The 26,394-nt window shown below is 45.5% G+C and overlaps 2 protein-coding genes across 7 annotated transcripts in view; one reads left to right on the plus strand and one right to left on the minus strand.

Annotated features, from left to right (window-relative positions):
* Positions 1 to 945: 945 nt before the first annotated feature.
* On the plus strand, positions 946 to 3,592 carry LOC139553715 (insulinoma-associated protein 1a-like). The gene has a single exon (XM_071366316.1). The coding sequence runs from the start codon at positions 1,257 to 1,259 to the stop codon at positions 2,670 to 2,672; it is 1,416 nt and encodes a 471-aa protein (XP_071222417.1). The 5' UTR covers positions 946 to 1,256; the 3' UTR covers positions 2,673 to 3,592.
* Positions 3,593 to 5,443: 1,851 nt separating this feature from the next.
* Positions 5,444 to 26,394, minus strand: part of LOC139553716 (ral GTPase-activating protein subunit alpha-2-like) — a 187,003-nt gene continuing 166,052 nt past the window's right edge. For 3 of the 6 annotated variants that reach the window (XM_071366323.1, XM_071366322.1, XM_071366317.1), the window contains 2 exons: positions 20,294 to 20,418; positions 5,444 to 8,100 (listed from right to left, as the gene is read on the minus strand). In XM_071366323.1, coding sequence (XP_071222424.1) covers positions 7,946 to 8,100; positions 20,294 to 20,418 — 280 coding nt within the window. In that variant the 3' untranslated portion in view covers positions 5,444 to 7,945. The other 3 variants (XM_071366320.1, XM_071366321.1, XM_071366318.1) reach the window with 3 other exon arrangements.

Genomic DNA, 26,394 nt, shown 5'->3' on the forward strand with positions numbered 1-26,394 from the left:
ATTATTTTTTTGTATATCGTTGCACATGACGTCCATATCACATGCCATACATGGACATGAGAGGTGTTCTGGAAAAGGGGTGCAGATTTAATAACCCGAGAAGCGCTGGGTGCGCGCGGGCTGACATTCGGGCTGCGGCCCTCTTTGTTTCGAGCGCTGATTACACACAGCACGCGCCTATCCCTGGGCCAGATTGGCCGTGAGTCCTATTTCACAGGTCAAATTGCCTTTCAAACGAAAACTGCATATGCAGCGTGGGCAGACGTGGCTATTATGTACCAAGACCAGAGGCCCTTCTTATTACTTATGTATGCAGTGAGATGTCTGATTTATAACTCCAGTTAAACTGCCGAGACAGACGCGTGCCCAAATAAATACATTCGTACCAAGTAATGTTTATTTAAGAAGTCTTGCCTTATTTGTGTAAAATACTAACTCTCTTATCAAATATCCATAGGCAATGCCAATGTCACACACAGTTGGCACATATGTTGTCCCTTGGAGGTTAGTGCGTAAAGCTTGCTTTTGGCTGGGGGAAGGTCCCATTAAGCCACAATACAACAATATGTGTGTCCCATTGCTTTACTATTGACACTAACATAATTTGCCCAGGTTTTAGATGTTCATGTTTTTGCCTTTTATTCTATAAATGCAAATAACACCTTGCAACTTATTTCTTGCCTTCTCAACCAGACCCCCCACCCCTCCCTCTTCAGTCCCCATCCTAATTGTAAACTCTGATGATTGTGTTAGTGACGGACATTTCCTTTTGGCAGCTCAGTGGCCCCCAAAGGAGAACCACAAAGCCGTGGCACGTGTGCATTTGTATAGAGAACCATCAGACCTTAAAAAGAGGAGGGCCCGGCGTGTGCCTCTCTTGGGGAGGGACCGAGCGCCCACATTAACGTAATAAACCGCAACTACATCTGCTAAGCTATCTGCACATCCTCCAACGAAATCCATCAAACCCAAGCTTTGAACCCTCCCACTCCCATATCCAAATCCACTGGGATCTTCGTTTCGTCTGATTGGTTGAGGATGCGGCAACAAGGGGCGAGAACAATAGCATTATTCCGGCATAAAAAGAGTGCAGCTATGCATTAGAGACGAAAACATTTCAGCAACACAGAGACCAATAGCTTAGCGAAAATATAAATTAGCAACCGAGGTTCCCGGTGTGACTGTAATTCCACAAACCTGGATATTTTCCGAGACTTCGCCCACCTCTCCAAAGTGCTTTTCTGCCATTCGCAAAGATGCCCAAAGGATTCCTGGTAAAAAGAAACAAGAAATCAGCGCATATTTCCTATAGGACTCGTACCGATGAGTATGAACATCACATCCCAGACTTTCAGAGTCAGCTGGACTCATCTCCGCCTGTCTCTGTTGCGTCCTGTCTGGACCGTGCAGCCCCATCGCCGGACATCGCAGCAGACGCCCCGATCACCAGGCTGGATGCTGAAGCGGTTCAGTTTGGCAACCCCGAGACGATGTACCAAGCCCTCTACAGCCCCACCCGGCCCATCAGCAAGGACCATGAGAGAATATATTACGGGAGAAGTTTCAATCTAGGCTCGCCAATTTCTGCCGAGTCATTCCCGACATCTGCCTCCATCAACAGCTTTGATAATCTCCTGTTCGCCCCCGTGGATTTGAAAATAGGCACCAGCAACAGCAACCGAAGCGGCATCACCAGCAGCATCCCGGCTACAGTCATCAGGGGCGGTACCAAGAGGCCCCCATCCGACACTGAGCGCAAGAGCAAACCTGCATCCAAGAAACCCAAAGCCATCAGAAAACTGCATTTTGAAGACGAAATGACAACGTCTCCGGTACTTGGTCTTAAAATCAAAGAGGCTCCTGCCGACTTTAAACCCAGAACGCAGACATCGGCAGGCGGGAAGCCTTTAGGAGAGTTTGTCTGCCAATTGTGTAAGGAAGCTTACGCGGACACATTTTCTTTAGCCCAGCACAAGTGCTCTAGGATAGTGAGAGTTGAGTACAGGTGTCCTGAGTGTGATAAGATGTTCAGCTGCCCGGCTAACCTCGCCTCTCACCGGCGCTGGCACAAACCGAGAGCGCAGAGCGCAGCCGGGATACCATCTACCCAGAGAATCAAATCTGAAATGGCCAAAATGCACCCCGCTGTCAAGTCCATCCCGGAGGAAGCCAAAGACTCAAGAGCCGAGCTACTGAGTGACAGAGACACCCCAAGCCCAGGTGTGTCTGAATCGGGCTCGGAAGATGGTTTATACGACTGCCAATATTGTGGGAAAAGATTTAAGCGTCAAGCATACCTAAGAAAACACATTCTGGGACACCAAGCCCTGCAGAATAAAATGTTCGAGGACCACGCGTTTCAAAACAGCGACAGAGTGGAAGAGCAGGTTCCAGTGTCCACCTCATCCTCAGAGGAAAACCCAAACCAAAGTCCCCTGAATCTGAGCCCCGTGGACTGCCTTCTCTGCCCCGTTTGCGGGGAGAATTTCCCCAACAGGGCCAGCCAGGAGAGACACCTGCGTCTCATGCACTGCTCCCAGGTGTATCCCTGCAAGTATTGCCCTGCCACTTTCTACAGCTCACCCGGACTCACGAGGCACATCAACAAATGCCATCCGTCGGAAAATAGGCAGGTGATCCTGCTTCAAATGCCCGTGCGCCCGGCTTGCTGAACACAAGAAAACGCGTGCCTTGGACCGGAGCGTTGAAAAAAAGTTATTTGCCTAGACTACTGAAAGACAGGGCAAGTTGATGTTTAGATGTGTGTGTTCGATGAGAGGTATTCTATCAATGCCAATCAGCTGGTTGTTGAATGCTTATCCATTCCTTGAATAAAAAAATAGGCATATATTTTGAGATTTTTCTCAAATTAGTTTATCGAAAGAAAACAAAGCGTTAGTTTGACTGTTAAATGTATTTTTCTAGGACAGCTGCAGACGTGCTCAAGTAATAGCTTCTAGACCTAAGAACTGTTTCATTTGATATGGGTATTTTCTCTCATAAAAGCCTTTTAATTCACCGACTGTGAATTTCTGTATATCATTAAACGTTATGTTAATTTATGAATTACAGGACAGACTTATCAACTTTGTCTTAAAAACCTAAAACTATCGAAACCTTTCCCTTTAGTAGAACCACAAATGCCTTTAGAATATAAGCACATCAAAACTCTGCTGTATAACTGCCTTAAAAAACTCAACATAATGATTGTTTTCGTTTAGAATGCGGGCACATATTTTATTATTAATTGTTGCAATATTGTTTAATCATAATAATTGTATTTATGTATTTATTTATTTATTCTATTTGCAATTATCTTATGTAATGTGTTGTTGTGTTGTGTGATTATTCTGTGGTTGTTCGGGCAGTTCACATGTTGTAGCCAAATGTTATGTCAAAATTATGAGTTGTGATAATTGTCGTGGACCGGTCTAAATCTTCAATCTCCTGTAAAACGTAAAGCTCTTACCTTAGATGCAATCTTTTTCTATGAACAGGTTATTTTCTTAAATGTTGGCTTTTATAGCGCTTTGATTGTATGTGTACACTGTTGTCTCCAATTATCCATCGAAATAAAAACGATATTTTCAAAATGAAACCATTTATTTAGCTCTAGGTTGACATTGACATTAACTGTCTGAAAAATACATCACCCATGTTTGCCAGCCCTGACATCCAGTGATATACCTACAACAAGAAAATGAAGTGCCAGGCTATAGGGAAGTATCAATTCAACTTGTCTGAAATCATTTTCTGATCTTTACAAAACAAAACAATGACATTTTGAAATATGTAAATTAAATATAATGGACATCCATCTGGGTAAAAACTCAAAAGACACAATGTTAATCTGAATAATTCTGGATACACTTTGAGGGAAAAGGGAAAAGTTGTCTTGAAAATCATTCCTATTCTTTCCATTTCCCCCCTTGACGTACACAACAAAATATCACACATTATTTCCCTCAGCTTCTCAACATTCATTCACTAGCCTATTTAATCAAATCTTTAGGTGAAAACTCAAAATCAAACTCAGGTGTGGCTACACAAGTGGCTAATTAGTAAAGGGTGAGTAATAGCATAATTACCATGGATACTCAAGCCAGGATGCAGGCCTATTCCCTATGGATGCATCATTTCTACAATGAGTGTCTGGATGAGGGACTAAAACGGGTACACACTGACATCAAGTACAGAGACATTCCAAGTTGGTCTGCTCTGAACATTCCGATCTAATTCCTCATCTACCCTTTTGAGGTTTCGTTGAACTATAGACAACAATCCTGATGCCTGCAATGTCTTGTAGGAAACTGAAAATATGCCTTATTTATTGTCGATTTATCTTTGCTATGATGATTCATGCCACACATGATCATAAAGTAGTGTCTCAGAAGACCTGGTTTGGTTTCCATGAAGAAGAGACAGCACTTAGCTTCCAGTCACACAGTAGATTGCCATAATGCCTGGTCAGAACATGGCAGCAGGACAGAGGTGATGGCCACCCAACTCACCCATAGATCAGAAGGACATTTGTCTTCTCTAAAGACTCAATAGTTCGATTTTCCCTTTTAAATGGCTGTCTGACAGTGTAGGCTAAGCCTCTGAACAGCCAGGTTCACATTCACTCCCCATGACAAGAGAGAAAGAACTTTCAGAAGCATTTGTGTGGCTTCAGCCAGCCCACGAGGGGTTAATGATCATTGTTGGGTCATGACTGTGGATGCTGTCATGTAGTTCACTGATGAGGACAGGCTTCTAGGGAGCAGTCAGTCTCCTCTACTTGACTATGGTGTAAAACACACTTCCTGCTAATGAGAAGAAACAGACAGGATATATGTGGAACTTTTGACATGTGACAATGTGAAAATAGACTCTTCTCACATAACATATACCCATATCCTAATTCTTCTGCTTTCATAACTTGCGAATATTCAATCACATAATGTAGACAAAGGCAGGAGTTTTATGTGACCCAAAGGAACAGGTTCAGGCAAGATGGGCAGGTGCACGGACGCACGCGGCTCCAATTATCCTCAAGTGCTCGTCTTAAGTCTTTAGCCATCCTACCAGCCAGGGCAGAAGTAATGTAGGTGCTGTAGACTTTGCACTTGTACCTTCCGGTAAGTTCCCATTATCCCAGCCTCCTCCCCTCCTGGAGCAGCAGGGGGACAGATGGGAGGGGGTCAGGTTACCCCTGCTGCTGCTGGGCCAGGGTAAAAAACAACAGCACCATTATGTCACCCCCCACCCCATCAAAACCCCCGAAAAACAGAAGTGAGAACTCCGCTTAGGTGTCTTTCTAGGCCTGCTATATTAGGCTAGCGTTACTATAACATGGTTAGGTAAGTGCCCATCTCTGTAACGACAGTTTTAAAGGAAATCTACTTCTTCTCCACTGCTATTCAAATCAATAGACCCAAACAAACAACACACAGAGAACATGAAGAATTTCAAATTGATTTAATGAAATATTTTCGATTTTCACATTTCTAATAAAGATAGCATGACTTCTGCCATTAAAAACAGTTTGATGTTAACAAGTAATGATGAAATCGTCCTCTTCCTCTTATACAAAGATTATATTACAGGCATTAATATATGTATATTCATAAGGACTGGAGCCCTCAATTTGACACAATGTACAGGATTCCTAAACCAAAATCTAGAATTGACACTAAATCTGTTGCTTTACATGAGTTGAACCAGTCTGAGTAAGACACAATCCTTACCCTGGTCCAAACAACACCTTAGGCCCATATTCTCCCATATAAAACAGGGATCCCATCCACAACATCAAATCTACAATCTAAACTCCATAAGAAGATCAGTAAAAAGATCTGGGTAGTTCTTTACAGTGGCTATTGGGAAAGTGAGAGCATTGATCTGACTCAGGTCAGTATTTGCATACATTCTTCAAATGCAAAAAACGGACTTCATTCTCTCTGAACAAACTCGACATTCGTGCCTCCTATGTTATTAATCAGTGCTTGGGAAAGAAAGACACAAAAAAACGAGAGAACAAAATGAAAGGAAATGGAGATGTACGGGTAAGGTAAAGTAGTGCAACAGACGGACAGTGTTGCAGCCCTCCATCATGTGTATGTAACACCTGGCTTCCATGGCAACCTAAAGCGGCAGGTTTGGGTGGGAGGAGGAGGGGGCGTGGGTAGCACAGAGCCAACCTGCCTATTGCTAGGAGGGTCGCCAGAGCTCAGCGCTGGTATGCCTTCTAACTCCCAAACCCCCACCGGCCTCATGAGGTTACTCATGGTGCATCATGGGAAAGAGGAGGTGGCATTTGTTTCCAATTCCGAGAGAAAAGTGCACCTCCTCAAATAGACTAAACAAAGTGGGCCAAACCCAGTCAATCTGTTCATATAAAATGCGTGTGAGGACTAGAACAACCTTTACAGTCAAATGGGGGGGGGGGGGTATTACACAGGCACTGCAATAAGCTCCTTCAGAAACACACACACAGTGCATGGAGTTAAGATTCACCTGAGGCTCCGGCGACGTCTTCCTCTAAACAGCACATGTATACATTATACAACACAACAGCAAAATATGTCTTCAAATATGACTTTGCATGCTCTCACACACTGAAACAAACACATCAAATAAAATGTAAAGCAATTTACATCCAAGAATAAAGAGAAAAAAACATTCAATGCTAGTGTTCAATGACAGTGAGTGCAAAATATCATCTGTAGGGACATTGGAATGTCATATTTGTAGCTTTACAAGACAACAAGAAAATTATAGCAGAGGAAGAGACAGATGGAACTTATTGGATTACAGGTTATGAACCCAGGTTAAACAGGGTAATATCACTAAACAATTACAAATGCAGTATTTTCTCATTTCCAGCAGAGTTGCATAAATCAAAGCACGACAAAATCCATCGGAATCCATTTAAAAAGGACATTAGAGAGATAGAAAAACAAAAACAAGCTTCGATTCACCTCATGTTGGAAAGACATCATTGATTGTCCATTCCAGGTTCATAACTATTAAAAACAGACTCCTACTGCACACACTCACAGCAGTCCGTAACCAGGAAGTGTGTGGTACGGTGCAGCATTATGCTAGAGCAGCACCTCCTATGACGCAGTCCTTTCTCCTCTCCACAACAAGAGGATGAGTATGACCCAGGCAGACAGACAGGCTTCCATGGCTCAAGACCCAGGACAAACAACAAACAAACCAAACAACAACACACCACCCTAAAAAAAATCATCCTATCCTGTCAACAGCATTGCAAGACTATCATCAGTGTTTCACACAGCAGGATCACAAGGGGGGGGGCGGTCAATGAGAAAACCAAAAAGGCAGACATATCAAAATGCATATGGACGATAAGAAATGTTTTATTACAGTATATATTAACTATATATGCGCGGCAGCTTCTCTTCACAAGAATACAATCTAAGACAGTCTCCCATTTCTCTAGCATTTCAGCCTCTTAGAGTTGTCCTCTACAGCAGTGTCAACTACCAGCTCAACAGCTATGGCATGAAAAAACAATATTGAAATGTTCATGATAGGTCAACTTCAAGTCTCCTAACATGATCTTTCACTCCAGTCCCTGGCTATACATACCTCGTTTTATCACTGTACTGAGTAGTGCTATTTATCAGTCATAAATTAAAAAGAAGCTTTGATTCTTCCAAAACAAAGTGCAGCCACATTGGAAAAAACTTCAATAGCTTCATCTCAAATATGCAGTTCAACAGCAAAACATCTGGAAATGTATCAAAGAATCAATAATTGCCACAAATTAAAATGTGCAATATGCTCCAGTTAAAGGTTTAAACGACACACACAAAACAAAACAAACAAAGCACACCCCCAAACTGCAGTCATAAGGGGTCAGTATGACGGTTTAAAACAGGACCGGTAGTGAAGGCCAAACGGGAGGTTTTGAGGGTGGGTTGGGCAAGAGATCTCAGTTGGAGGATTTGCTTATGGCGCTGGCTGATCGGCGGAGTTTTCCGGAAACTCTGTTCTTTGTGGCACGGGGCATCGTGGGAGAGACCTGGTCCACATGGTCCGTTCCTACGGAAACACTGAGCTCAGCACTCGTGCTGCCACTGAGGGAGCCTGGGGGGGGGGGGGGGAGAGAGACAGAGACAGAGACAGAGAGACAGAGAGAGAGAGAGAGAGAGAGAGAGAGAGAGAGAGAGAGAGAGAGAGAGAGAGGGAGGGATAAAGAGGGGGAGAGATAGAGAGAAGTGGTGAGACGTGGCAGGCTTCCATGGGGCTGTTAAGACGTGGCATACTCCAACATGCTCTGACTGCCATGCACGTGAACGCACCCCCGGCACCCCAAACCGCTTACTCACTCTACGGTCAAATTTATAATACCAAAAACAGAACAGGTGTACAGATTGATCCACTTGACCCTTGAGTTCATCACAGTTTTAAAAGTGACACGTATGGAACTAGATCAAGCAGCATACACATTCAGATTCAATGTGAACATGTCTTCATCACATGCCTTGGCTGAATAGAGGCTGCTAAGTGAGAGATGCTGAATATGTATTTGGGAGGGCACATGCTTGCATGAGTAGGAAAAAGAGAACATCTAATTTAAGCCATGTGGTTCTAAGAATAAAATTGTCTTTGTTGTTCAGCATAAAGAGGATAGATTTTTCAACACTTGAAATGTACTGTAACAGAAAAAAACGGAATATCATGTTAACCTGGACAGGCATGTCATGAACATGTGGAGGGTGTCCTTTGTTAAACATTGTGGATCCCAATGAAACAATCAATGATAAGAGGCTGCTAGCAGTGATAAGTGAGGAGGAAAAGCCAGAAAGAGCAAATATATTTTGTGTACACTCCCTCCTCTCTCCTCCCCAACCCATCTTTGCGATGCATCGAGTTAAAAAAAACTTTTCTACTATGTTAAGATGACACCTGGTTGCTTATTTTCAAGATGGCACCTGGTTGATTATTTTCTTTCTCTGATGCATCTCAAGTTCCTATAGCTAAAAGGGACAGCAGATGGCTGCAGTAACAGACACCCAGCCCAGTGGACACAAGCATCGCTGACTTCCACTCATTGAGGGGGAGGGGTAGGGTTAAGGCTGTGTGTGTGTGTGTTTGTTTATCTTCATTATGCCTGTGAGTAAACGTGTGGGCAGGGCTAACCCAAGTCCAACCCTACAAGCAGTCTAACTCCAGAATTCCACTACTTTGCACTTCGACTATTCCACCACGAGAACAAACAACTTCCCCACTGGCCCTGACAAGCCCCACCCTCTCCTATAGTAGTGGCGTGATGGAGAGGGGCAGGGCAGGGTAGCTGGGGAGTGGGCCGCTGGGCCACAGATAACCCTCTCAGATAAAGGCCCACACAGACCTAATATTTACTAACTCCCCCAGTATGCTGCCTGGCACCCACCCATGCAACAGACACGTCTTTCGACAGAGGGCTCGGTACAATACCCACTAAACAATGACAATACACATGTTTTAAATTGCAACACTTTGGGTTGCATATATGATATCATATGTGGAAATTACACAAATTTAAGTTGAATATTAAAATTAAACATTCATAATTAGTTACTAGGGTGAAACAAAATCTCCCAAAACTTGAGTTGGCGGTGCCTGGCTGGTAAATCATAACGCAAGTTCATTCCACTCTGAGCTCCCCCTAAACAGCTAGACTGACAGAGGCCATGGTGTGGCAGAGACCTGCACACCCTGCCTCTCATTTGAGATCCTTTCATACTCAGAGTGTGAGGTGAGAGAACGAGAGAGATAAAGAGAGAGAACGAGAGAGATAAAGAGAGAGATAAAGAGAGAAGGGCGAGAGAGGGGAGAAAAAGAGAGAGAGAAGGCAGAGGAGACAGAGGGGAGGGGAGACAGAGGGGATAGAGAGAGATCGAGACAGTGAAAAAAACAAAAGGGAGTAAATGGGCCTCATCCCCATTGGTCCCCTGCAGCAATTCAAACAAAGCTTCAATGACAAAGCCGTTTTCTTCCAGTACGGCAGGTGTTAATGTCACACTCTGCCCCAGGCCAACAGCCACACTCGGACAGGAGTGAAAAGGAGAAAAAAGGACAAAGATAAAGGAAGATACCGCTGGGGAGATAAAGACAAAGGCGCGTGGCGTGACATGCAGAAGCACAAGCAGAAAGAAGTGTGTCCATATTGCTCATGCTGCTACTTAGGCGGGTGCTAATTGTCCGAACCGTGCAGCATCACTCGCAATTACCAGCCTGGCTAAACAGAGAATACAACCCCCGTACAGCGTTATATCACCACCCCGTACAGCGTTAAATCACCACCCCGTACAGCGTTAAATCACCACCCCGTACAGTGTTAAATCACCACCCCGTACAGCGTTATACCACCACTCCATACAGCGTTATACCACCACCCCATACAGCGTTATACCACCACCCCATACAGTGTTATACCACCACCCCATACAGCGTTATATCACCACCCCATACAGCGTTATAGCACCACCCCATACAGCGTTATAGCACCACCCCATACAGCGTTATACCACCAGCCCATACAGCGTTATATCACCACCCCATACAGCGTTATATCACCACCCCATACAGCGTTATAGCACCACCCCATACAGCGTTATACCACCAGCCCATACAGCGTTATATCACCACCCCATACAGCGTTATATCACCACCCCATACAGCGTTATATCACCACCCCATACAGCGTTATATCACCACCCCATACAGCGTTATACCACCAGCCCATACAGCGTTATATCACCACCCCATACAGCGTTATAGCACCACCCCATACAGCGTTATACCACCAGCCCATACAGCATTATATCACCATCCCATACAGCGTTATATCACCAGCCCGTACAACGTTATACCACCAGCCCATACAGCGTTATAGCACCAGCCCATACAGCGTTATAGCACCAGCCCATACAGCGTTATAGCACCAGCCCATACAGCGTTATAGCACCACCCCATACAGCGTTATAGCACCACCCCATACAGCGTTATATCACCACCCCATACAGCGTTATATCACCACCCCATACAGTGTTATATCACCACCCCATAAAACGTTATATCACCAGCCCATACAGCGTTATATCACCACCCCATACAGCGTTATATCAACCGTCCTTCATAAAGCGGTAGGTAGGTGGGTAAATAAAGCGTGTTAGTACCAAATAAAGGAGAAACCAGAGAGGATGAGTGAACGGGAGAGCGAGGCCTTGGGGTGACACACGAGCTTCTGGTCGGTGCTCGGGGCTTACCTTCTTCAATTACCGCAATGACACCTTTAACATTGTTTCATCTAAAAGAAAAACAGACAGTAGAGCGTCACATTAAGACAAGGTCACACAGCCCTGCTGTAGACAGTCAGTCAGGGAGGGACTAGGGAAGGGAGATGACTGCGACATTCAGAAAGCCTGTGTGGTGGTATGTTGTTGGTTATTATCACTGTGAGGATCAAAGTCATACAAGACATAAAGCATTTCATATGTTAAGAGACAGGGACAATTTTCAGAAAGCTAGAGGGCCTCTTGAAAGTTGGTTTGAGTTTGTTCCATGCCCTTAAAAATCTGCCTAGCTAATATTCAAAGGGGTAAATGATTTCTGTAACTTGACAGCACATAGGTTGGTATGACTGCTTATTATAAAATGTGTATGGACAGATCATAGAGCAGGAACAGACTGGATTATCAGAAACGCTTCTCAACCAGTTCAACACCATGAGATAAAGAGACCAGTAAAATGTAACAAAACATTATATACAAAATTGTGTGCAACACCAATACAGGCACAGGTTTCTCCAGAGTTGTGACAACAGTCTGCTCCACAGTAGAGTAGACATCAACAGTCATTTAAACCAGTGTGCCTGGCAGCTCCTTGACTAGTTGACACTCTCTGACACATAGTAAAAGTTAGAGGGTCTTCTGTTGCCATCAGATGAAGCTGTAGCGGTATGCTGAGCAGGTGAAGAGCTGTTGTCTCTAGACAGAGTGGTTAAGGGTGAGAGAAGGAGGCCTGTCTGGGGGGGTTGTTGAGAGCTCTTCAGTCCCACGGACTGTCTGGATCCATTGAAAGATTTGAAGAGCGAGAATCTCACTCATTGTTGACTTGGCTCTTATAGCTACGTTCATTTAACCCAGGGATGGGCATCTTTGATGGGGGTGGGGGCCACAAAAAAACTGAACTCATGGGAGGGGCCGCAGTTGCCCGTGGGTCTGTGTACCAACGTGCACAGTGGTGTAAAGTACTTAAGTAAAAAGTACTACTTAAGTAGTGTTTAGGCATCTGTACTTTACAATTTATATTTTTGACAACTTTTACATTTACTCCACTACATTCCTAAAGAAAATGATGTACTTTTTACTCCATACATTTTCCCTGACACCCAAAAGTACTCATCACATTTTGAATACTTAGCAGGACAAGAAAATGGTCCCATTCACGCACTTATCAAGGTAATCCCTACTTCCTCTGATATGGTGGACTATTAATAAACACAAATGCTTTGTTTGTAAATTATGTCTGAGTGTTGGAGTGTGCCCCTGGCTATCCGTAAATTAAGAAAACAAAAAATCTTTGTCTGATTGGCTTAATATAATGAATTTGATATGATTTATACTTTTACTTTTGATACTTAAGTATCAAAAATAAATTTTTATTGGTAAAATATATATATATAAAAAAAAAAGTATATTTAAAACCAAATACTTTTAGACTTTTACTCAAGAAGTATTTTACTGGCTGACTTTCACTTGTCATTTTCTGTTAAGGTATCTTTACTTTCACTCAAGTATGACAATTGGGTACCCCCCCACCACCAAATTGCAAGCAAAATATTTAAGCAGCCCTCCTATTGACAGTGGAAAGAACATTTCTACATTTTAGAGTTAAATCGTGCAATTCTACACATTTTCCCATGGTGCGTAGAGAAAATGTTACAATATTAGAACTCATTTCATGCAATTCTACTCATTCCATGGGGCAGACAGGACAATTTGCTATTTTACAGCTCATTTCCTGCAATTCTACACATTTTTCCATAGGGTGGAGAGAAATGTTTGCAGGTTTTAATATGATATCTGAGTGAGACTGACTAACAAAATTGAAATGGGGGCCCTAGGCCGGTAATTCCATCATGATTCCTAAGTTTACTAAGCCGCTATAATAACTTACCAATCTAAGTTTTTTTTACTGACATGGCTAATTGAGTGACTGACAAACTGCTGATGCACAACCACATTTCCAAATTGCACCTTGTGTATTCTGCTATTCTTACTCTCTACAGTAATTTGAGACCCCGACTGAGTCCAACCCCCCAGCCCAAAAGAAGAAACTTCAACATGTCAATATGTCAGTGTGAACAAACACTCAAACAACTCAGACAGTAGACACACAGAGCAAACGCTCCAGTCACACTGCAGGGCCACAGCGGTGAGGATGGGGGTAATCTACTGTAGGTTAGAGATGACTCATGCAGTAGGAAGTGGGATATTAGAAGTGTCCGGGGTCGAGGTGCAGGTTAGTATGATTGATGGTCACTGAGATGGTGTAGCTGTGGGTCAAAGGTGAAGGTCAGGTTAAGGTGGAGGGTGGGCAATGGGCATCATGCATAGTAGAGGAAACAGGCAGAAGTCTTACAGTCCAGCTTGGCCCAAGGGTACTCCACGTCCCAAACCATCCCCGGCCAACGCCGGCACGCTGCACGTCATGGATGACATATTAGTGGAGCAATGAACCTAAGCAGGGGTATTGACAAGCACACACACTCACACTGCAGCAGTGAACCTAAGCAGGGGTATTGACAAGCACACACACTCACACTGCAGCAGTGAACCTAAGCAGGGGTATTGACAAGCACACACACTCACACTGCAGCAGTGAACCTAAGCAGGGGTATTGACAAGCACACACACTCACACTGCAGCAGTGAACCTAAGCAGGGGTATTGACAAGCACACACACTCACACTGCAGCAGTGAACCTAAGCAGGGGTATTGACAAGCACACACACTCACACTGCAGCAGTGAACCTAAGCAGGGGTATTGACAAGCACACACACTCACACTGCAGCAGTGAACCTAAGCAGGGGTATTGACAAGCACACACACTCACACTGCAGCAGTGAACCTAAGCAGGGGTATTGACAAGCACACACACTCACACTGCAGCAGCATGTGGAACATGAGACACAGGCACGACAAAGACACATGGGAGGGCAACAGACAATCACTGTATTACTAGACACCAGCACATCTGAGAAGGGTAACAATGAGAGCAGCTTTTTAAGTCTGAGGTCACAGACACAACAAAGGGACAAAACTAAGCAGCCTTCTGTGATTATATATCAGTGGCCATGTGTTGATGCATAGAACCATACACAGGACATAAACAGACTATATATTAGAGAATGTACATGAACATAAATGTATTGTACACTATCCACACGGCCGCTGTAAATACAGGAAAACATGTTGACAAAAAAGACATAAAAAAAAATAAAAAGAACCACTTCTCAGAAAAATGCCTGGCTTATCACTGGAAGAAGCTGTGAGCACCTGTATCTGTGTGTACTAGGATTTTTTAACCTCCCCCTTGTTTAGAAGATTGCCAGGTGAAGTCTGCATGCAGACCTAGAGTGATTCCTGAAATTGCCCTGCATCTCTGTGGTGTGGTGCTGTGGCTAGAAACAGTTGATGTAGAGGACCAGCTGATTCCAAACCCACGGTGGACAAAATAACACGTCTTCACTCACTCGGTCACCCCACACACTTTTACAGACAGACAGAAGCAATAGCCCAAAAATAATGTTTGCCCTACTATTTGTATATTCATCAATTTGTATAAATGTTCCAAATTAATTTCCACAGGATTAAAGAGGGTGATTAAAGTAAGTCTTATTGTTATGTCTGCTCTCATCAAACACAGCTGATGCACCACGCTGTGAAACCAATCCTCATTTAACAATAAGAGAAAATAATCATTTATTGTCTGGCCAGACTAACCTATGATCCCATAATCACAAAGAGGAGTCAGCCCAACCAGCTATCCTTCTCCTGCTCCACTACAAAAAAGCCCAATGCAGAAATAACACACACCAGCAGAGAACAGATTAATGCCCCACACTGGGTAATTACAATATTTTCTTTCCCATTTCCTCTCTCTCCCCTTTCTCCCTGTTCCCCTCTCCCTACAGAATACTCCCTGTTCCCCTCTCTCCCTGTTCCCCTCTCCCTACAGAATACTCCCTGTTCCCCTCTCTCCCTGTTCCCCTCTCCCTACAGAATACTCCCTGTTCCCCTCTCCCTATAGAATACTCCCTGTTCCACTCTCTCCCTGTTCCCCTCTCCCTATAGAATACTCCCTGTTCCCCTCTCCCTACAGAATACTCCCTGTTCCCCTCTCTCCCTGTTCCCCTCTCCCTATAGAATACTCCCTGTTCCCCTCTCTCCCTGTTCCCCTCTCCCTACAGAATACTCCCTGTTCCCCTCTCCCTACAGAATACTCCCTGTTCCCCTCTCCCTACAGAATACTCCCTGTTCCCCTCTCCCTACAGAATACTCCCTGTTCCCCTCTCCCTACAGAATACTCCCTGTTCCCCTCTCCCTACAGAATACTCCCTGTTCCCCTCTCCCTACAGAATACTCCCTGTTCCCCTCTCCCTACAGAATACTCCCTGTTCCCCTCTCCCTACAGAATACTCCCTGTTCCCCTCTCCCTACAGAATACTCCCTGTTCCCCTCTCCCTATAGAATACTCCCTGTTCCCCTCTCTCCTTGTTCCCCTCTCCCTACAGAATACTCCCTGTTCCCCTCTCCCTACAGAATACTCCCTGTTCCCCTCTCTCCCTGTTCCCCTCTCCCTACAGAATACTCCCTGTTCCCCTCTCTCCCTGTTCCCCTCTCCCTACAGAATACTCCCTGTTCCCCTCTCCCTACAGAATACTCCCTGTTCCCCTCTCCCTATAGAATACTCCCTGTTCCCCTCTCCCTACAGAATACTCCCTGTTCCCCTCTCCCTATAGAATACTCCCTGTTCCCCTCTCTCCTTGTTCCCCTCTCCCTACAGAATACTCCCTGTTCCCCTCTCCCTATAGAATACTCCCTGTTCCCCTCTCTCCTTGTTCCCCTCTCCCTACAGAATACTCCCTGTTCCCCTCTCCCTACAGAATACTCCCTGTTCCCCTCTCCCTACAGAATACTCCCTGTTCCCCTCTCCCTACAGAATACTCCCTGTTCCCCTCTCCCTACAGAATACTCCCTGTTCCCCTCTCCCTACAGAATACTCCCTGTTCCCCTCTCTCCCTGTTCCCCTCTCCCTACAGAATACTCCCTGTTCCCCTCTCCCTACAGAATACTCCTTGTTCCCCTCTCCCTACAGAATACTCCTTGTTCCCCTCTCCCTACAGAATACTCCCTGTTCCCCTCTCCCTACAGAATACTCCCTGTTCCCCTCTCCCTACAGAATACTCCTTGTTCCCCTCTCCCTACAGAATACTCCCTGTTCCCCTCTCCCTACAGAATACTCCCTGTTCCCCTCTCCCTACAGAATACTCCCTGTTCCCCTCTCCCTATAGAATACTCCCTGTTCCCCTCTCTCCTTGTTCCCCTCTCCCTACAGAATACTCCCTGTTCCCCTCTCCCTATAGAATACTCCCTGTTCCCCTCTCTCCTTGTTCCCCTCTCCCTACAGAATACTCCCTGTTCCCCTCTCCCTACAGAATACTCCCTGTTCCCCTCTCCCTACAGAATACTCCCTGTTCCCCTCTCCCTACAGAATACTCCCTGTTCCCCTCTCCCTACAGAATACTCCCTGTTCCCCTCTCCCTACAGAATACTCCCTGTTCCCCTCTCTCCCTGTTCCCCTCTCCCTACAGAATACTCCCTGTTCCCCTCTCCCTACAGAATACTCCTTGTTCCCCTCTCCCTACAGAATACTCCTTGTTCCCCTCTCCCTACAGAATACTCCCTGTTCCCCTCTCCCTACAGAATACTCCCTGTTCCCCTCTCCCTACAGAATACTCCTTGTTCCCCTCTCCCTACAGAATACTCCCTGTTCCCCTCTCCCTACAGAATACTCCCTGTTCCCCTCTCCCTACAGAATACTCCCTGTTCCCCTCTCCCTACAGAATACTCCCTGTTCCCCTCTCCCTACAGAATACTCCCTGTTCCCCTCTCCCTACAGAATACTCCCTGTTCCCCTCTCCCTACAGAATACTCCCTGTTCCCCTCTCTCCCTGTTCCCCTCTCCCTACAGAATACTCCCTGTTCCCCTCTCCCTACAGAATACTCCTTGTTCCCCTCTCCCTACAGAATACTCCTTGTTCCCCTCTCCCTACAGAATACTCCCTGTTCCCCTCTCCCTACAGAATACTCCCTGTTCCCCTCTCCCTACAGAATACTCCCTGTTCCCCTCTCCCTACAGAATACTCCCTGTTCCCCTCTCCCTACAGAATACTCCCTGTTCCCCTCTCCCTACAGAATACTCCCTGTTCCCCTCTCCCTACAGAATACTCCCTGTTCCCCTCTCCCTACAGAATACTCCCTGTTCCCCTCTCCCTACAGAATACTCCCTGTTCCCCTCTCCCTAAAGAATACTCCCTGTTCCCCTCTCCCTACAGAATACTCCCTGTTCCCCTCTCCCTACAGAATACTCCCTGTTCCCCTCTCCCTACAGAATACTCCCTGTTCCCCTCTCCCTACAGAATACTCCCTGTTCCCCTCTCTCCCTGTTCCCCTCTCCCTACAGAATACTCCCTGTTCCCCTCTCTCCCTGTTCCCCTCTCCCTACAGAATACTCCCTGTTCCCCTCTCCCTACAGAATACTCCCTGTTCCCCTCTCCCTATAGAATACTCCCTGTTCCCCTCTCCCTAGAGAATACTCCCTGTTCCCCTCTCCCTATAGAATACTCCCTGTTCCCCTCTCTCCTTGTTCCCCTCTCCCTACAGAATACTCCCTGTTCCCCTCTCCCTATAGAATACTCCCTGTTCCCCTCTCTCCTTGTTCCCCTCTCCCTACAGAATACTCCCTGTTCCCCTCTCCCTACAGAATACTCCCTGTTCCCCTCTCCCTACAGAATACTCCCTGTTCCCCTCTCCCTACAGAATACTCCCTGTTCCCCTCTCCCTACAGAATACTCCCTGTTCCCCTCTCCCTATAGAATACTCCCTGTTCCCCTCTCTCCCTGTTCCCCTCTCCCTACAGAATACTCCCTGTTCCCCTCTCCCTACAGAATACTCCTTGTTCCCCTCTCCCTACAGAATACTCCTTGTTCCCCTCTCCCTACAGAATACTCCCTGTTCCCCTCTCCCTACAGAATACTCCCTGTTCCCCTCTCCCTACAGAATACTCCTTGTTCCCCTCTCCCTACAGAATACTCCCTGTTCCCCTCTCCCTACAGAATACTCCCTGTTCCCCTCTCCCTACAGAATACTCCCTGTTCCCCTCTCCCTATAGAATACTCCCTGTTCCCCTCTCTCCTTGTTCCCCTCTCCCTACAGAATACTCCCTGTTCCCCTCTCCCTATAGAATACTCCCTGTTCCCCTCTCTCCTTGTTCCCCTCTCCCTACAGAATACTCCCTGTTCCCCTCTCCCTACAGAATACTCCCTGTTCCCCTCTCCCTACAGAATACTCCCTGTTCCCCTCTCCCTACAGAATACTCCCTGTTCCCCTCTCCCTACAGAATACTCCCTGTTCCCCTCTCCCTACAGAATACTCCCTGTTCCCCTCTCCCTACAGAATACTCCCTGTTCCCCTCTCTCCCTGTTCCCCTCTCCCTACAGAATACTCCCTGTTCCCCTCTCCCTACAGAATACTCCTTGTTCCCCTCTCCCTACAGAATACTCCCTGTTCCCCTCTCCCTACAGAATACTCCCTGTTCCCCTCTCCCTACAGAATACTCCCTGTTCCCCTCTCCCTACAGAATACTCCTTGTTCCCCTCTCCCTACAGAATACTCCCTGTTCCCCTCTCCCTACAGAATACTCCCTGTTCCCCTCTCCCTACAGAATACTCCCTGTTCCCCTCTCCCTACAGAATACTCCCTGTTCCCCTCTCCCTACAGAATACTCCCTGTTCCCCTCTCCCTACAGAATACTCCCTGTTCCCCTCTCCCTACAGAATACTCCCTGTTCCCCTCTCTCCCTGTTCCCCTCTCCCTACAGAATACTCCCTGTTCCCCTCTCCCTACAGAATACTCCTTGTTCCCCTCTCCCTACAGAATACTCCTTGTTCCCCTCTCCCTACAGAATACTCCCTGTTCCCCTCTCCCTACAGAATACTCCCTGTTCCCCTCTCCCTACAGAATACTCCCTGTTCCCCTCTCCCTACAGAATACTCCCTGTTCCCCTCTCCCTACAGAATACTCCCTGTTCCCCTCTCCCTATAGAATACTCCCTGTTTAGTATTATGGTTGATGAAAGGTCAATAGAGGTCTTTTTTTTTTTTTTTTTTTTTTTTACACCTCTGCAGTAAAGGGAGTTGACTGTAATTACGTTAATAGAGCAGACTACCTCCTGCTTCTGTCAGTCTGCTTATCAACCCTGCCTTCTGGGGCTGCTCGCTGAAATCTGGACAACACACACACATACTCACACGTACAGACACAACATACACGCACGTATACACACACAGAGACATGTTCGTACGCACGTAGCCAAGACACACACAATAACAGATTCAGTTTCCAGTTATGACAATAAAAGAACACAGATTTCCAATTGTATGAGAGCATTGCTGTACTGATTGGATGTTAGCGGTGTTGTTGTTGTTATAGACCCATCAGATCTAGGCCAAGCCAGGGCAGGAAGAGGAGACATTGTTTAATGAAGTCCCCCTCAGTCTCCCCTCTTCCTGACCTCTGGGGGACAGCAGTGTGAACCCAGTGTTAAGCAGACTGCACATCTCTGGTACAGGTATGGACGGTCTGATAAGAGGACTGATCACATACACCGGGTTTAACCCACATTCAATCATGTCACATCATGTATATTTCTGACGGGCTAATTAAATGAGAGGGGGAGATAAAAACAGAGGAGGGGGTGAGATGAAACAGAACATGGAGAGACAAGGAGCAGGGTCTGACTAAGTTGTTGAGCCACGGTAAAGTCTTTGATGCTGCTGCTCAGACAGTATGGAGAGAGCTTGGCCCTGCTGCCTTTGATATTCATCAGAGTGTGGGTGTGAGGAGACAAGGACCAGGACACAGAGATGGAGGGGCCTGAAGAGGGCTAACAGGTGTGCTGCTGTGGAGTAGAGGAGGAAGTGGAGGAGCAGAGTAGGATTCTGACCTGTCCCACTCATTGGGTAGTAGCTGGTTGAAGGGGAGAAGACCTGCGAGGCAAAGTCCTCAAAGGTCATGACCTCCCGGTGGTTCTGCACGATGGCCTCCAGGTAAAGCGCACGCTCCTCATAGCTGGGGCCAGGGTTAAGGTAAACCACAGAGGAAGAGACATAGAAAAAGGCTGACTTAAAGCCCAATGAAACTAATAAAATCCCTCAATGGAAAAAGTAAATTGAGACAAAACATCAACACAACACATGAAGAAGCTACATAAGAAAGACCGAGACAAAGGCAGCATCAGTGGACAGAGGAGTAGTAATAACCAGACCACTGTAGCAGGCAGAGGACAATCAGCCTGGCAACACAGCCACAAATGGGAAAGCAGTCACCAAATAAACACACACTACAGGCGTGACTCTCCCCTTGCCGGGCCCCATTCCTGGGTGCTCGAACAGAACACCTGCTGGAGGCAGACAGACGCTTTCAGACATCCATCCCTCCCTCCATTCCTCCTACCCGACAGGGGGAAGATTGGAGACATTTGAAATTCAGAGTGCCAAGCAGGTAGAGCAATCTGGGAGCCTGGTGCTGGATGGATAGTCAGTCAGTCAGGTTAGAACATTGAGAATAACAGAAAGGGATCAAAATGCCTGCCACACTAACTATGCTAGCTGTCTCTTTCTGCCTTCTTGATGACTGCACCTAACAAACTGCCAGTCAAGAATGGACCCAAACAGGCCTTTACTATAGCCCCCACTCCAGGAACCCACTGGGCCATTCCCCTCTCATTAAGGGACTGCTGCCTGTGCTGAGATTGTTTTACTGGGAATGTGTATGCGGTGTGCTGGACTAAGTTTGGTTGGCTAAAATGGACTGGATGCGCTAAGATGGAACGGACTGGGCACATGCTGGCACAGCAGGGGTTGAGGCAGGCATGACGAATAGCTGAAAGGGAGCCGTTTCAAACTGAGGCTGACAGGCACCTGAGCCTAGGGCCTAGGGCAGCCTGAGGACAGGCAAGCTGCTCACCACACGGAGGGAGGGAGGAAGAGAGGGAGGATGACAGAAAGAGCGGGAGAGAGAACCGTCTTGCTGAAACCATAAAGCTTAAACCCATGGAACACAGGCAACACACGAACATGGGTTAAGATCACCTGAGCTGTGGGTGAGGATGCCAGTGAGGCTGCACTGTCATCTTCTCCCTGCCTCCAGATGCAGCTGACTCAACCAGGAGTGGGGACATAGAGAGGACATCACAGGCTGGGCTGCCATGGCAACCGAGGTCACAGCACAACGTGCAGGTCATATAACGGGTTTTATGAAGGTACATTGAACAAAAATATAAACGCAACATGTAAAGTGTTGATCCCATGTTTCATGAGCTGAAATAAAAGAACCCAGAAATGTTCCATATGCACAAAAAAACTTATTTCTCTCAAATGCTGTGCACAAATTTGTTTACATCCATGTTAGTGAGCCTTTCTCCAATGCCAAGATAATCCATCCACCTGGCAGGTGAGGCATATCAAGAAGCTGACTAAACAGAATGATCATTACACAGGTGCACCTTGTGCTGGGGACAATAAAAGGCCACTCTAAAATGTGCAATTTTGTCACAACACAATGCTACAGATGTCTCAAGTTTTGAGGGAGCGTTCAATTGGTGACTGCGGGAATGTCCACCAGAGCTGTTGCCAGAGAATCTTATGTTAATTTCTCTACCATAAGCTGCCTCCTTGAATGCACAAAAATACCATGAGGAGATCCTGAGGCCCATTGCGAGTCCTTTTAAAATATATATTTGAGCAAAAGATGCATATCTGTATTCCCAGTCATATGAAATCCATAGATTAGGGCCTAATGAATTTATTTTAATTAACCGATTTCCTCATATGAACTGTAACTAAGTAAAATCAATGAAATTGTTGCATGTTGCATTTATAGTAGAGAGAGAGATGGGGGAGGACAACGAGAGAGAGGAAAGAGAAAGAGGGGGGAGAGAACGAGACAGAAGAGAGGTGAGAGAAAAGGAAAGAGAGAGGGGGGAAAGAGAGAAAGAGAGAGCGAGAGAGAACCCTAGTCCACTGGGTCAACAGAGCCATATGGCTGTCCATTATCAGAGATGCAGATGACTGTGGCCTGTTATTGAGATTCCTAAAACAAATATTGACTCCAGCTGGGGTGGCCATCCACTCTCCTCTGACACACGCCTCTCCTCCACCTTGGACGCTGACGCTTCCTCTACCCACGCCATCCAACGGAGAGAGGGAGCAAGGGAAAGAGATCAGGAGAGAGATGGAGGAAGAACCTATTGACTGCAATCAGTAAATGTGTGGCTTCTGTTGATTTTAAAATTGTAGCAGAGTATTCCCTAGCACAGCTAATATACAATGTGAGTGGTAACTTTGTCCCCATAGAAATGAAATTAGTGATTCTATTTTTATGGTTGTCCCCTCCCTCTGTCTTTGGGTTTGTCTCTAATGACTCTAAGCTAGGTACAGAATGTTCCCCTGCTGCATATACACCGAGGCTGCTCCTGCCTGCCTGGCACCAAGTAATTCAATCAAGGGACATGTCCAGGACAATGATGCAAAAAGCATATCCATGTCGAGTTCGCCAAACCCACAGACTTCTCCCTGGGTGGCAAAACTCTCTCCCTCCACATATCCGTTTGGGAATTATGCTCTCAGGTCGCTCTAAAGTGCGACCAATTTGGTTGCATATGCAACAAAATATTACATGCAACCTGGAGTTTTATTTTGAGTGCACCAGTGCGGCTAAAATAAAATTCAAGATAAAATGTACCGAGTAACAATATTTTGCCGCAACACACTGCTTGTTTGCAGTTCCCTGGAAACGCACACCAAGCCCAGACCCTTTCACTCAAGCAGGCAGCACACAGTTCCTCCACGTTGTTTATTCCCTCAGCATGCAGTCAATTCATACGGAAGTCTAGAGAGTACATATGAATTAAAAAAATAGTTCCCTCTTTATGTCAAGATCACAACTTATTTATCTCATGATCACTACATAACAAAACTTGTTTTGTCGAGATCACGAGATAATCAAAAGTATCACGCATCATCCATTAATTTGTTCAGATACACGATAACCACTTCATCAAGGAGCCCTGTGGCTGAGTTGATCGCAATGCGGGGCCATTTAAGCCCTGAACGATGCCTGACAGGCAGCCTGTTCTCCCAGGCTGCGTTCTGCCCCCAAGACCACAGCCAATCGCATGCAGGGAACAACGCAGCTAATTTGGCTAGTCTTGTGAGCTAGCTAGTTACGTAGGTAGTCTTGTTAGCTAGATATCTAGCATGTTATCTATGCTGGTTGTTAGCTTCCATAACTGATATATAATTATGAGGGACACTTCATGTTTTGTGGATAATATTACAATTTACAGTGGGTAAGCTCCATTCCTGACAGGCTGATCAGATTCAATTTCAGCCTCAGAGGCTGATGTCAGGATGCTTCCTTGTAGGCTGTTTCATAGGTAAAGCTCATTGTAGGCAGATTAGCTGTTAGCGCTTTATATGCTGATGCATAGAATCCAAAGTGGGTGAGCTCTATTCCTGGTAGGCTGATCATATTCAATAGTAGCCTCAGAGGCTGATAAATCAGGATGTTTCATAAGTAAGGCACCTTGCAGACAGCCTACAGGCAGCATCCTGACTTGTCAGTCTCTGAGGTTGCTATGAATGTGATCAAACTCTGAGGCTGGAATTGAATGATCAACTTGTCGGGAATGGAGCTCACCCACTCTGTAAATGTAAACATTATCCATAAAACATGAAGTGTCCCTTATAATTATACAAATATTAGCTATGCAAGCTAACAACCAGCACAGATAACAAGCTAGCTAGCTAAGTAGTCTTAGCTAGCTAGCTCACTCTCTCGACTAGCTGTATTGTTTCTTGCATGCGATTGGCTGTGGTTTTAATGGTGGCACACAGCCGGGGAGACAGTGCTGCCTGTCAGGCATCGTTCAGGGTTTAAATGCCCCATGAGTGCTTATATGCCCCATGAGCTTTTAGCTCAAGGTAAGGGACATTTAGCTTGCTAACATTCTAACTTATAAACTGGTAATGAGCTCCAAACACAAATTAAAGCATGATGTTAGCATGAAATGTACCATCCCTTAGTGTAGCAATGAATAAAAACGTATGCGCTGATCCACCGTGGGCTCTGCTGTCTCAGCCATACTGTCAATCTGTCATCAATACATCCACACTCCTATTTATAGAGTTTATCTTGTGATCTTGACAAAACAACTTTTATTATGTCGTGATCATGAGATAAATAAGTTGTGATCTTGACATAACAAAGGAATTTATTCATATGTCCTTTCTGGACTTCCATATAAAATAACGCTAATTGCTAATGCTAATCGCTAACTTGCTAGCTAAATGACATAGCTCTAATGCAAGCATTAGCTCATTGCTACCAGTGGTGGTGTAGATCAGCATGTTGTTTGTGCAACGGCATGTTCTGTAACATTAATCAAATGTGATTATGCTGCCCTGGAAAACACTGACTAACACTTTGGTTTCTACCCTGTCAAAACTCCTACCTGGATTTTTAATTTGTTTTCATGCCAAACAACACCATTCCATTGATATGATTCCAACAGTTCACCCAAGCATTTTGTTCTATATCGCAAGTCAAACCGCAATATTTGGTTGAAAAATAGCAATTAGATGTTTTGCGCATATTGTGCAGCTCTACTAATAACCTGGTAACTTTACCAATATATGCAAACATTTGGCGGCACAGAAAGGAAGGAACAGTGATATCTTGATTAGGAGATGCGCCTCAAAAGTAATTATAGAATTCACGTAGGCCATATCTCACTCAATGAAAAAATATTTTTTTCTGGTGCTCCTAAATTTTTGTTACCAATAATTTTTTATTTTATTTAGAGCCTTCCTTATGTATGACTCTGGTTATGTGTCTCTGGCTAACAACTTTGGCACTTAAAACAATTAGGCTATATTACAAGAAGCTTGGCAGGATGAAAACACTGATATGTTTCCTCTGTATCAAGGCAATACAAGTCATCCGTAGAATAACTGTCATTTTACATTTGAACTGTAAAGTAAAAAGCACGGTTGGGAGGCTTCCAGTGAAGCATGTTCCACCACTTTAGAAATCTCCCAATATTCCCCCAAGTTCCAAGCGGCTGCACATTCCCACCCATTAGAGAGAGGAGAGGAGTGGGAATCATTTCCATGAAGCGTGTCAGAACGCTGTGTGAGCAACTGAAAAACCTCTTCAGTCAGACGAGATTGGAAACAACCTGCAATGTAAAATAATGCTCTGACCTCAATCAACAACAGGTCAGCCTTAAAAAAAAAACTGGGAGAGTAATCAAAGAATTCTTGGTTATGACAAAAAAACACAATTCAAAAAAACACGTAGTCTTTAAGTAGATAATAGTCCTCCTCCAGCCCCTCCCTCTGCATCCATGGTGCTCTGGGACAAAAAACAGTGAGTGATGGTTCAGATAAATCAGGCGTGTGGCTGTTGGGTGAGGTGTGAGTGTGTATATGCAACACAGAGCCTCCACACATTAAGAACACTGCCACTCTTATTAACAAGTCCATGTGTGTTCCATGAAACAGCAAACTATTTCACACCTGTGTGTGCATGTGTGTGTGTCTGCACATGTGTATGCAATGCGTGTATGCATGATGCGTGTGTGTGTGTGTGTGTGTGTGTGTGTGTGTGTGTGTATGTGTGTGTGAGCGTACTGTCTAGATGGGTGGCCAAGGGGGAATCAGGGGACAAGCATCATTGTGGATCAAAGCCAAGCTCAGGCAGAAGCAGCAGTAGCAGCAGTAGCAGCAGTAGAAACAGTAGCAGCTGTAGCAGTGAGCAGCAGTAGTGAGCAGTAGCAGTAGCAACAGCACAGTGAGCTGCAGGAACAGTAGCAGCAGTAGTAGTAGCAGCACAGTGAGCAGCAGGAGCAGTAGCAGCACAGTGAGCAGCAGGAGCAGTAGCAGCAGTAGTAGTAGCAGCACAGTGAGCAGCAGCAGTAGTAGCAGCAGTAGTAGTAGCAGCAGTAGTAGTAGCAGCACAGTGAGCAGTAGTAGTAGCATCACA

The sequence above is a fragment of the Salvelinus alpinus genome, chromosome 25 (genome assembly GCF_045679555.1).
Source record: "Salvelinus alpinus chromosome 25, SLU_Salpinus.1, whole genome shotgun sequence".
In the NCBI taxonomy this organism is placed as follows: domain Eukaryota; kingdom Metazoa; phylum Chordata; class Actinopteri; order Salmoniformes; family Salmonidae; genus Salvelinus; species Salvelinus alpinus.

Excerpts from the sequence above, each read along its gene's own strand:
- LOC139553715 (XM_071366316.1), top strand. The coding sequence starts at position 1,257 with ATGCCCAAAGGATTCCTGGTAAAAAGAAACAAGAAATCAGCGCATATT.